At 39.9% G+C, this 13814-nt stretch overlaps 1 protein-coding gene across 8 annotated transcripts in view; it reads right to left on the bottom strand.

The window, feature by feature from the left end:
* Positions 1 to 13814, bottom strand: part of Ptprt (protein tyrosine phosphatase receptor type T) — an 810280-nt gene that overhangs the window by 391279 nt on the left and 405187 nt on the right. For all 8 annotated transcript variants that reach the window (XM_033767165.1, XM_010631417.3, XM_033767166.1 and 5 more), the window contains exon 8: positions 13380 to 13676. In XM_033767165.1, the coding sequence (XP_033623056.1) occupies positions 13380 to 13676 (297 nt within the window). The remainder of the gene's footprint in view (positions 1 to 13379; positions 13677 to 13814) is intronic.

Raw genomic sequence — 13814 nt, 5'->3', positions numbered from 1 at the left:
TTCTCCTCTCTCAGTATGTTAATGTAGCAAATTATATAAATGGATTTACAAAAGTTGAACCACCATTGATTTTTTTAAATAAACTGATCATTTTTGCTATTTTGCAGTTTTAAATTGTTTACTAATATTTTGTTTGGAATATTTGTATCTGATTTCTTTTTTGCATTAAAAGCTTGTCTGGTTTTAAAATCAAGGTTACAGTCATGTCATAAAAAGCAGAAAGTTCCTCTCTTTTCTCTCTTGGGGGAAAGTGTATATGTAAGGCTGGATTACAAACTTCTAATTGGACTTATAATACCACATTGGACTGATTTTTTATGCAGGAAAAGTTTAAGCTATTGATTCAATTTCTCTATTTGTTGTAGAAATATATATGAATGTTTTTACCTTTGTCAGAGTTTTAAATTTATATTTTGCCAGAATTTTTTCATGTCACTTAGTTTTTAAATACACGTGCATATGTTTTATATAGTATCTTTTTATCTTTTTACCCTTTTCATTATGAAATAAATTCTATATAAGTGCATAAAACAAGTAAACATCTCATTAATTTAACAATAGTCAGCTTTGTACTATGACCTTACTTTTCTTTATAGTTTCTACTCTTTAAACACACATCTGGTAAATAGTTCTTAACTCTTTTACAAAGATCTCAATGCATGAGAATTAATATCATTATGATGTTAATTTCCATTCTGAGAATGAATATACTTTTCCTTGTCTAGTAGCATTTCTTTGTGCAACCTTTTAAAAGATGGTAAATGATAGTTAAGTTTTTTAGATCATTCTGTTAGGGACATGAATCCTGTTTTAAGTACAGTATTTCCACCTCAAATGGAAAGGAAAAAAAAGTTAGACATTACACGTTACTTGGCCAGATACAGGGATTGCTTGTCTTGTGGGGAAGTGGTTTGGAAAGCAGTTAGAAAAGGAAAATAATCAGACAGCAGGGAGATTCTCTACAGCGAGAGTGAGGGTTCTTTATATGTTTTGGGGGTATCCTATGGCCACCAGGACACTGCCTGCTCTTTTAACAAGAGTGTCTCTTTCCAGTGACAGCTTCTTTTAAAAACCATCTCCCTTCCTTGTTGACCATATACTATGGCGCAGTCTTGCATGAGAGTTCTCATCCTCTGCACTGTGGACTGGTATTTGAAGTTGCCCATTTATCAAGCTCTCTATCTTCAGTTCTATGGCTGCTTCGCCTTCTCAGTGAAAGCTGAGGGTTTCGTGTAGTTAAGCCCGGAGGTCTCTTTACGTGTTCCTATCTATGCAGTCCCAGCTGGGTCATCTTCCCACGTAGGTCTCCCTCCCCCACACCACCTTACATTAACCCAGGAATCTCTTTAGGCATGGATGTATCACATTCGTTTAGGGCAGGTTTAAAGGTGTTCTCTGTATTTCCTTGGGAAGGCAGTTGGAGAAAGATGATCAGGCCACCATTTTCAGTTACAGCTCTTATTTTCATCATCTAGACCTGTGTAGTGTCAAATGGCTCAAAGGATGGGTTAAAGCTAAACCTTCTGAGCTTTTGTTCTGTTCTCACTTACTTGCTATATAACCTAGGCCTCACTTTCCTTAGTTTAAAAGGGGGATAATGCCATATCTGCCTCATAGGTTTCGTGGGGCTTCTGTATATTAATATACAGAAAGCGCATAGCAAGATGCTAGGTAGACAGTAAATAATCTATTTGTTTCTTCCATGCACACCCCATCGCCCTGGTGTTCTTTGAGAATTCTCTAACACAGCCTGGAGGTCACTACTTTTAATTTCTGCATAACCAATTAGGGTCCTCACTATTTCTAGTGGTGTCTTTACCTAAGTCTGTCCGCTTTAAATGGTGTCTTTTTGCTAACCACAGAAGCCATACCTCCTTGTACTCTGCTGAGGATGTTTACTGAGCTTTCTACAGTCTTCTTCGGATCTCTATGATAAATAATTGTAAATTCCATACTGTCTGCAAGGACTCAGGGGTCACTGATTCTATAGCCTATTTATGCATGCATATTACCTTCCTGGCTGCTCTGCCAGGAAGCGCTTGGAATTTAGTGATCAACAAAACAGATAGAAAAATTCTGTCTCAGTAGAGCACATCCCAGTGGGAGAAGACAGATATTAAAAGACACAGTGCAATGTGCAGTATGTAAGATGGTAAATGTTAAAGATTTACATGATATAGGAAGAAAGAGTGTTGTGTGAGACACTGACAATTTTTAATAAAATGATCTAGGAAAAGCTCCCTGAATATGACATTGAAATGAAAATTCAGAGGTGAGGGAGTCAGCTCTGTGTGTATGGCAGAAGGCCATTCTAGTCAGAGGAACTTAGCAGGTGCAAAGGCCCTGAGGCAGGAACACACTAGGTGTATTTGAGAAGAACAATGATTACATTCACAGAGTGAGGCAGAGGTAGAAAGAGATGAGGTCCATGGCAACCACAAATGAGGATTCTGATCATCTGGAGGCCTTGTGAGCCATTGCAAAGTCTTGGAGTTTTCAATCTCAGTAACATGAGAAACCATTGGAGGGTTCAGAGCAGAAGGCTGATGTGATTTACTTCAGGGTTTAACAAGATCACTCTAGCAGCAGTTTTGAGAAGAGAAGGCAGAGGCCAGGGCTGAAGCTGAAAAGACCATTGAGGAGACCGTTGTAATAGCTCATCTTGAATATCCTTGAATATCGAGTGACTGAGACCAAAGGCAGCAGTAGAGGCTGCGAACAACTGGGCAACTGGCTCGGCATTTTTGTGCCTCTGTACTGAAGGGTAAGCCAGGAGCAAGTCGAAGGTGACCAGAGCGGCTCTTGCTTCGCACAGACAAAAGGCCCCAGTCACAGGCCCTTCTGTGTAGATGGTCTGTGTTGGGGTTTTGCAATCCAGAGCTTCAGGGCTGAATTAAGCGAGGAGTCAAAGTTTTTGACTTGAGCCTCTAATAAAATGGAGTTGCCATTAACTGAGGTGGAGAAGACAGTGCAGACAGAGGGGCTGCCAGTGGCTGAGGGACGCTTAGTTGCCCAGTTCTGGATGTGTTCAATTCCAGAAGGCAATGAGCAATCTAGATGAGGAGGCTGAACAGTTTGAGAAATGAGTCTGCAAGGCTAGGCAGAAATCTGGTGCGGTGCTATCAACTGGAGAAATTATTAACATATGGATGGGTCTGGAAGCAAAGAGATTGGAGGAAATAATTAGAAAAATGAATGTGGATTCAGAGTCAGCAGATGATGGCCCTCAGGCAAATACAGCCAGCTGCTGGTTTTTTGTAAACAATATTTTATTGGCACACTGCCACACCCATTCATTTATATGCTGTTTCTGGCTGTTTTTCTGTTACAATAGCAAAGTGGCTGCCAAGAGATTGCCGGGCCTGTAAAGTCTGTATGTGAAGACCTGGCTAGCCTTTAGTATAGATCTGAGGGGAAAGAGTCCCAAGAATTGAGACAATGAGGTTGGGATGTTTACAGGAACCAGAAAAAGACGAAGGAAGAGGAGCAACTGGGGGACCAAGGAGTCTAGAGATGAGTGATATCCAGGGAGTCAAGTGGGGAAAGAAAGAGTGCTTGAAGGAGAATCTGATAAACAGCTGGGCCAAACACTGACAACTGGTTAAACAATAATGTCTAACTGTCCAGGTCATGACAATTCGATCCGGCAAGCTCACCAACTACCTTGAAAAACTGTCTTGGTGGAATGCGGGGATTGCAGCTACTTTGGTTGGGTGTGTCTGAGAGAAAATAGAGGACGAAAAAGGGCATACAGAAAAGACTGGACGGTGTGATAGCTGTGGAAGAAAGTGGGGCTGGATATTCTTTTTGTCTTTTTAAGAAATGATAAAAATAGAGTTTGGATGTGAGGTGATACAAATATAATGAGGTAATCAAATATAGAGGGAAACTTCGATAAAAGAGAGACACAGCAAACCATTGCCAGACGAATGACCTTGAGTAGAGAAAAGGATATAGTGTGCACAGTGGAGAAACTGGTCTTTACTTGGAAAACAAGTGGAAACAGAAACAGAAGGAATGGTCAAATACCAAGTCTAAATGCAGGAAATAAGGGAATCTGTTCAAAGGGCTTTAATGTTCTCAGTAATATAGACAAGAAGGACATCAGGTAAGTGCGAATACAGGGTGGAGATGTCAAAGGGAGACCTGTTCTGTGGAAGAGGAAGAGTAAAAGAGGCACGACCAGGGCAACACAGTATCACTGGGCAGCTTTAAATATCTGCCCCACGGTGCCCCTGGCTCCAGCGGGAGTGGCCGAAATGGTGGTGGGCAGATGCTACAAAAGGAAGTTTCCCAACAGGCAGAGAATCAGGCGGACCAGGTTTGTGAGTACGCGGCAGTGAAAGCGAGTCTGAGATGTTGACAGAGTACTAAGAGGAGTGACTAGAATGTTTGGCCAAGGAATTTAAACTGGAGAGAGCAAGGAATGAGGGCAGGGAATAAGTAGCAGGTCCTACAGAAGCTGACTTTTGGGGTCCACAGCCATGGGGAAGAGAATTGAAATGAGAGGAGATGTGATAAAAGTGAGATGTTTATAATGCTGATTACAGAGAGGCTAAGGGTTATTTTAAAATGGTCCCTGGCTCATGGCAAACAAATTTTGCGTAGATCCATGGTTTGGCTCTCCCCCATTAACCACTTCCAAGTAAAGCACCCTCTATCACGTCTGATGTTGGCCACACACTTTTTAAATACGGCTGTTGACAGAGAGGGCTGAGCGCTTTATGTGTGCATTCCTGTGTGGAACTCTTGAAAGGGATGCTAGTTTTATCATTCCCATTTGACAGAGGAGGACGCTAATGTGAACACAGTGCAAGTAATTGAACCAAGGTGGTCTAACAAGGCAAAGCGTAAAGCCTGGATACAGCTCAGGTCTGTTTGTTTCTGAATATTTTCTGAGTGCCTCCGTTGTTCTACCACCTGATAGACAGAAGGATGCAGAGGCTGAACGAGAGTCACAGGAGTCAGCAACTCAGGACATCTCAGCCCCAGGCCAAGGCTATTTCCACCTTCCTCATTACCACTCCAAAGGTCAAGATGCAATTTTCGATGCAACAGACTGACTTTCCTTCCACTAACCCACGTCTGCCTGTCTGTCTCTCACTCTGAAAAGACTTTGTGGTGAAATTATTTTTTTTTTAAATCTTCTAATCCCGTGCCTCTTCTCCATGATTGTTTTTTTTTTTCCTTATAATTCTTTAATGAACCCACATTTTCACTTTCCACAATTTCATTTCTTCTATCTAACAGCATGGAACTTTCCATCCTCTTGACAGAGTTCTGCAACAAAGGTTAATTACTTCATACTTTCATTCTCTTGGAAAAAAAAAAAGCACACACTAAAATTGCTAATTTTAACTGTGCGTCTTGTCAGTAGGTTCATGTAAATTCACTGTAATTAAACCAGATGTTTTCTTGTGCTTTAAAGTCAGGTAGTAATTTAAGGGAAATTTTCATTTCAACATAAAGGAGGACAGAGTGTGATCAAGGGAAGTTTTCTCTTTTCTTCTCTTTTTCGTCCCTTTCCCTCCGTCCCCTTCTTTCTCTTACCCTCTCCCCTCCCCTCCTCTCCTCTTTCCTCTTCCCTTCCCCTCACCTCTCTTCTCTTTCTTTTTTCTCCTCTCCTTTTCACTTCCATATCTGAAAAATGGGGTTAATGCTGGTGAACCTGGAGGGTAGTTCTGACGTGCAGCAAGTATTTACAAAGCAGAGGCCCACACAAGTCAACAGGAATTCCACACCCTAGTTTCCCCATCTACGTTATTATTGGTTTTTTTGCCCCTACATTTCAGGTATGATATTTGTTGGTTGATTGGTTCATCAAAAAGAGGCTGGAAATTAACGTAAGAAAAATACGCACTTTGAGCGTATTTTAGGGATCACTAAAGTAAGTACATCTTACGGAAAAAGAGAGATTTAAATAGTTTCAATGTACTCCTATTTTATATTCTGAGAGAATAATTTGGAAGTGAGAAGACGTGGTAATGGTAGGCATTAGCAAACCAGTAGCTTTCAATATAAGAAAAAGCACGTGTATCTGTAGGTACTCGTTTATTCATTCCAAAAATAATGAAGGACATGGACCGTGAGCCGGCACTGTTCTTGGTGCTAGAGCATAAAAAGTAGTAAATAAAACAAAGCTTCTGCTCTCATGACGCTTACATTCTTTTTAGGGGATAGATAATAATTTTTTTTAAATGTATGGTATGCTGTGGGGGAAAATCAACCATAAAGATGTGAGGTTTGCACCATGTATAGGACTGTACATTAATTGATCTCACTAAGATTTAGGGATCTATTAATTCTTCTTTTGCACAATAGCAATAAAGTCTGTATCATACTGTTTGATGATGAAGAATGTAAAATACAAGCATACTGCCTTGCTTATAGTGGACACAAGAAATAACTGTATTCCTTATCCCTTATAGTATCTCAAGATCACCTTTGTAATTATCTATAATGTGCTGAACTCTAAGGACATTGTGATCTTAGGACTTAGGAAGTTACACATAGCATTTTTCTCTTACACTATATAACTTTTGAATACACTACTTATTGCCTTGTTATTGCCTTTATGCTTTTCTTGTAACTTTTCTCTTTTCAGGTTTTACACGTCATATCTTATTACAATAGATGTACTTCTCCCTAGCAACATGCAGCCTCCTTCTTGCTCATTGTAGCCTGAGAAACCAAATGATTAGTCTCATTACAAATGTACATAAAATAAAGGTACTCATTCCTGAAATACATCAGTCTTCCTCCCAATTAAGCACATGAGCTTTAGCTGACTTTACCACACTGAATGAACTAACATGGCTATTGTATGATTAAACATATTACAATGGAATTAATATGAGAAGAAGAAAAAATGCAAACAAAGTTTCTTTGTAGACAGGGAGGCATGGAGAGGTTGAAGGGAGGGCAGAGGAATGGGGAAAAAAATGAGATCCAAAATGGATTATGTAAAGGTGCAAATTCCAATGATGAATGTCATGATACCATATACCTTAAATGTACCAATAAAATTAATTTATTTAAAAAACACATTACATATTAATTATATCAGTATATTATATGCTATAATTTATATAACCATTATATTTTATATATTACTAAAAATTATATAGGAGCTTAAGTATCCTTATTGTACAAGAGTGAAAATAATACGGCTTCCTCTTTTGTATTTCGTGTTAATATTAAACAACCTGCCCTGCTGGTGAAAATGTGAAATGATGCAACTACTATGAAGGCGTATCTCTATCTATTGTCTTTACACTACGACTCTAGCAATTCCAATTTTAAGAATTTATCATGAAGATATATCACCACAAATACCAAACAACATATTATCTAAGCTATTTTGTTACAACATTGTAATAGCAAATAATTGAAACAATCTACCTGTCCATTGGAGACTTAGGTATATCTAACCACACAACAATGAAATATCACAAAAGCTATCAAAAGAATGGGGAAAATTTGTACAAACTGACATGGAGCAATTTTCAGGATACACTAAGTGAACAAAAACACAAGCAGCAAAGCATATCTATTATGCTAGCTTTTATATAAGAAATAATAGGAAGGAAAATATTTACATTTTACTAAATCAGCTACAGAAAAGATAAGCCAGATATTAATGAAAATAGCTACCTTGTAAGTGTTCATTACAATAGGGCAAGCCATGTAAGAATGATGGCAATATTTCTCACAGTAGACCTTGTTATGAAGTTTTGACTTTTGAAAGAGGCAACTGCCTGGGATGTTAAGAACTATAAAATTTAAAAAATAAAGACAGGGGAAGATAAGTCTCAAAATTGAAGTAAGTAAGCCTAATTGGGTATTAAAATGATAATATAACAACTCAGAGAAAAAAGCCAATTTAAATTTCTGAACACAGTTTTACGACTGTATATCCTCAGTGAGGCATAGTCCTTGGACATAAAATTTAAAATCTTGAACCTAACTTAAAAGATGTATTTTTGGTTTGTGGTACTGGTGGTATAAGTTTGAAACTATTTTATGTATAATGCAGGATAAAACAAATGAAAAAATAGATGGATATTGAGAGAGTTCTCACTGTAGGAGAAGGGAGATAAATGTGCAGAATGTGCAGAAAGATCCTAAGGTATTGGATTTGAATCAGGATGAGCTCATGATTTAAAACAGATAAATTGTATTTCCCAGATCTTCTTGATTGAAAAAGCTGGAAGCAAAATCACTCCACTGAACACACCTAAAATGTGTATCTTCAAGCCAAAACACCACTCTCCACTGCAAGCAACCAAAAGCCCTTAGGTAAGTGGTTGACTTCAGGTCAGGGTCATGGACATTACAGAGATGGTCTAGAATGTTGTGTTGTGCCAGCAGCAAGGGAGGCTGCTGATGAAATATCAAAAGCACCTAAGAGTCCGCTTGAAGGGACTTGCACTAGCCATAATCAAGACAATGTAAGCATCAGAAAGAAGGATAGGGGTGGATTTTAGTACAGTGGGTTATGAATCTATGAATAAATAAGTATCCTATACACAGGGAGGAAAATGAGGAGAAAGTACCTTTTCTATAAATAAGAATGCTAAGTAAGAAGTGTAGAGGGAATCATAGATTTTAAAGTCATCTTTGGTGAGCACAAATGTAATAGTTGATTTGGATAAGGTATCAAGTAGTGGTAAAGCCACCGATTGTAAATTTCAGTGGAATGGAATATTTACACCATCTCAAAGTACCACAGTGCAGAAACGTCACATAGAGAAAAAAGATACTGCATTTCTACTGGAGGAACTGGATGGTCACCAGCTAATTAAGGGACTAATATTGTCAATAGAGAGGCTCTATTACCTTATGTACCTCTAAGTACAGCACAATGAGAAATAGAAACCATCACCCATGTGGTATTTTGCCAAACAATGTCTTACATTCTGATTTTGTCATGTAGAATCAGGTTTAATATTATGAAAAAGTGAATATATGAATATATTAAATCATTTTGGAATTAATGCTAAATTTCTTAGATGTTACATGGTATTGTGGGTATGTAGGAGAATGTCCTGATGTTTAAAGTCACATATACTAAAGCATAGGGGTTTAAGTGTCATGATTTGTGCAATTTCCTTTCAAATGGTTTAAAAATGTGTATATATGGTATTTCTATATTATATATATTTATCACATGCAAAAAGTAAATGCAGCAAAATGTTAAATGTTGAATCTGGGTAAAAGGTCTATAGGTCTTCTCTGAACTGATTCCAATTTTTCTATAGCTTTGAACCATTTTACAATAAAATCTTGGGCAAAAGAAGTACAAGAGTTAATATATATATATATATATGATGCCTATTGGTGCCTAGCTTGTTATATACAATGTTCAATAAATGGTAGCAAAAATGAGACCACTTTACAATATGGTTTTCATCTTTCAAGTTCATCTCACAACCTTGGATATAGTCTGGTTAAAAGCTGAGGAGTAACCATGAAATGAAGGAGCTGTGGTTTTGTTTTGTTGTTTGTTTGTTTGTTTGAGACATTTCTGGAAAGAGAAAAATAAGAATTTCTTTAGTTTTTTATCAGCAGCTACTTCCCACATGAAGCCATAGGGCTCAGGGTAGGGGAGGATGAGCTTCTTTCTCTAGCAGCAGATTACTTTGCAGGCTCCCAAAAGCACTGGGGTGCTGAAATGACACATTCTACAAATTCCCCAGAAGACAATTTTGGAGCACGGATAAAAGCAGCATGGAGCCAGTCGGTTCAATTCCAGAGGTTGCTCTCTGCCTGCATGAGGGGATGTTCAGTTAATTGACTAGAGCCATTCTCCATCCGGAGCTGGTCCTTCAGGTGAATGAGTTCCCCAGCAAATGGAAATGTATCTCCTCCCTCTCTAGGAAGAATGGGGCCTAATCCTGGCATAAGGAGGGCATTCCCACTATGCTGAGACCTTCCAGCAGTTCTTGAGCTAGGCACTCAGAAGAGCTACCAATGCCTCGCATCTTTTATGCTGATGTCTTTAATATGTAAATATCCATACATCTCCTAGAGTAGGAACCAATGTTTTATTAATGATGTTTATGGAAATTTAATATCAAAGCATTGCCACTCTCACATTGTTTTGATGAAAGTTTTGGAGTTTGTTTATTTATTGATTGATTTTCTCTTAGTGACAAGAATAAGAAAGGGAGATGTTAAGGCATGTCATAACTTTGGGACTTGGGATTTGCCGGTACACAGGGAAGTCTAAGATATTTTTCCTACTGCTGAAACAAAATACGCAACACACAAAGTTAAAGGAGGAAAGGCTTATTGTAGTTCATAGTTTGTAGAGGTTTTAATTCATAGTTGGCTGGTTCTAATGCTGGGTGGCACAGCAGAGGGACATCACAGAGGAGAAACAGTTCATGGTAAGTAGAAGGCATCCAGCAGCAAAGTAATGAAGCATCAAGTGACAACAGCAGCCCTCTTTCTGTTCCTTATATTCTATCCAGGCTATGAACCCTTAGGGCACGTAGCACTTACACGGAGGGTGGGAAACCCTTAATCACAGCATTGCATCATGAATCAATCTTAGCACCACCCACTGTAGATCCAGCCACCTTCCTAAAGCCCCACCTATGACTGCATGAAGCTTTGGAGAGATATAAGCCATTGAAGAGCTTGCCAAGGTGGGTGGAGCCCTTGAAAAGAATATGTCTAAGCTGCTCCTCAGCCAAACATTAAGGTGGTTTCCCACAGTGGCTTCTCCTTGTTTAACATCCAGAGATCCCCTGTGATTTACTCAACTGTCACCAAGCCACCCTCTTGGCCCCAAGGACACTGCTACTCTTTAAGAATCTGTGTCACACTTTATAACCCCAAAAGGTGTCCTAGAGCAGCTACTGCATGGTTTCTGAGTTGCTTGTGTTACAGGTTCCTTTGTTAAAAACTTTACAATATCTTGTGACAGTGCAAATGTAGTAGCTATGTTTACCGAAAATTTATCACCTTCTGGGTATTAGTCTAATTTTTTCTTTTATTACTACATGTTTCTAGTACATAATGTTTATATTCCTTGTGGGGAATTGGTATATGTACAAAATATATCTTAAATCCTTTGTTTTTACCCCTTTGCCTCCTGGTCCTATCTCTCTCGATTCCCTTCCTTTTCTTGTACGTTTGCAGCAGTACATAACGTTTACACTCCTTGTGTGAAGTTGGTACATGCACATAACACTTCTAAATTCCTTTATTCATTCCCTTTCCCTTCCCTTACGCCTCTCCTTCTTTGTCTTAATCTCCTTCCCCATTAAGAAAGATCTATCTTCCTACTTCCCATTATCTATGTTTTATACTACCCCCTTTTAATGTACATAGTAATTTATTTGGTAGGCACTATCACTAAGTACCTTTAGAGCTGAGGAAACCAAGGTAATAAGAGGTTAAGCAGCATGATCCAGATGTAATTGTCTCCAGAGTTTCCCTTATCAGCGACTGTGTGATTCTCTGTTCTAGGAGGGGGATGAATATTTCCAAAACAATGGAGCCAGATCAAGGGGAAGCTCTAGCTTGCTTCCCAGATGTGATACATCTGTGATGCACAGTCCACCAAGCAGAACTCCCCTGTAGGCTCAGGTTGCATTCGATCTTTGCTGGAGTTGGCCAGAATATGAGCCTTGACTTCTCTCCTTTTCTGTTCTGTTTCCTCCAACCCCTTCCCAATCTTCCTGGGAAAGTTCCTGAATCAATCCCTTGTACACTAAGGGATTTCACAGTCAAATTCTGGAGAATTAAGTAAGACCCCACAACATCAGAGGCAGCATGGATGGAGGGAAACCTGAAGGATAGCCATGGAGAGGTAGTTCCTAGACAAGTTCTAGAACTGGCAAACACTGTCCCGTTGATAAGATTCTGTGGTGGAATTACATGCAAACTGCAGTAGGATCCTGGGAAGGAATACCCAAGAAGTTCATAGCAGTCAAGGAAATATTCCTGGAGGAAGTAATGTCTGAGCAAAGATGCGAAAAATGAATAGGGTTTGTCCTGAAAAACATAGAGGTCATTCTAAGCAGAAGAAATAGCATAGATATGGACAGAGAGACAGGGAGTTATGTGTTCTAAGAGTCCAAGAGACTTCATATCCTGGGAGCCTCATATTAGAGGCATGACAGGAGACAAACTGTAGGAAATAGGCTCCTTAGACGCTTGTGTGTAGGGGTGTGGGAAATGAAGGCTCCTTGGCTGGCTTGCAAGTCTGTCTTGAGCTCCAGGTGTAGCTCTTCTCACTGGGTGAGAGGTCAATATGTCAGAGATTAGCTTACCTTTGAAAACTCTGAATTTGAGATCCCTATAAGACATCTAGGTGAATAATCATTTCTGGTTGCATTCAGTGTTCGTGCTAAGATTCATATGTATACAGCACTTTCTTCTTTTGATTTGTACAGAACTGAGTTGTCTAACTCCGTGGTGGTTGATTGTCAACTTGAGTGGGAACTCTCAGCTGAATTGTCAGCATGTTTCTGGGCATGGAAGCCCCACTTTAAGGAGGAATAGCATAGAATGTTGTGGGAATGGTATAGAAAGGAGAATGAGAGGGAAGGATCTCAGTTGATTTTCCTTGGAAGTGCTTCACTGTGGATGATTTTCCTCAGAGGAGCTCCGGTCTTCACTTTTTCCTTGGGCATGATCTCCTGGCTTTAGACCTAGATTCTTTGGGTGCCAGCACTGGCCTTTTGGCCAGCACAAATTCTTTAGCTTCTAGTGCCAACCCTTTGACCTCTTGGAACAGACCCTTCGGTCTTCTGTCAGGGATCCTTTGGCCTCCTAATACAGAAGCATATGGGTCATTTCTATGGACTCCAGGCCTTCAGCTGGATCCTTCGGATCTCTAGCATGGACAAATCTTTTGTACTCTTCTACAACTGACTGTGTGGGCAGTCTTTGTAGGCCAATCATGTAAGTTTCTGTGTCCTGCATTAAACCTGATTCAGACCACATGCAGTCTTTTCAGGAGCTTTGCCTCAGCCCTACAAGCTCTTAAAAGCATTGACTAATACAAACTTCCAATCTGAATATGTTTAAAGAATAGGACTGATGCCTTACATTCAGCAGCACCAGTGTAGTTAAACTATGGACAGAGAAGGTGGAAGAAAGTGAGAAGAGGGAGGCAGGCATAGAAGAGACGATCTTAAGCACACACGGACAGCAAAGCTGCATTGTGCTTGGAGTAGTACATTGTGCATTGTGATCCCTGGAGTAGTACAATGTACAGCCTGCATGGTCCTTCATTGAAGATATTGAGAAAAGATGGGGAGATTAAGAATACAGAAAAATAAAAACCTTATCAATGCCTAGCATCATCCTATGAGCATGTTCAACAGCCCCCTTTCCCCAGCAAACTGGCCTCCCTCACTCACCATCCTCCTCAGTCTGCACCACCAGCTCCTCACTCTCCATCCGTCCCTCAGGGTTGGACAGCAATAGTCGAAGCCTGATGGTCATGAAGGGGCGCAGGCCCCGCAGGGTATAGTGGGAAGAGGTCTGGATGACCTCTTCAGCCTCGTACTGCTGCTGGTTGAACACATACTGGTATTGCACTGTGAGATTGTAGCTGTGACAGCGGGTCACTGAATAGCCAAAGGGCTCCCACTGCAAAGTCAGCTGCCGAGCTCGAATGTCCACAATCTCCACATTCTGTGGGCCGTGCACAGGGTCTGCAAGAGACAAACAAGACACAGAGGCTCTGAGGAGGCCATCGCAAGGGCAACTGTCAGAACGGCTCATCCAAAGACATCTCAACCACTCAATTACAGCCTTTGTAATTTTTGCCTCAGGGAGTGTAATTTACATCA

This window comes from Fukomys damarensis, unplaced genomic scaffold (genome assembly GCF_012274545.1).
Source record: "Fukomys damarensis isolate Sample0158 unplaced genomic scaffold, DMR_v1.0_HiC HiC_scaffold_22, whole genome shotgun sequence".
Taxonomy (NCBI): domain Eukaryota; kingdom Metazoa; phylum Chordata; class Mammalia; order Rodentia; family Bathyergidae; genus Fukomys; species Fukomys damarensis.
This window is presented reverse-complemented; position numbering and strand designations above follow the sequence as displayed.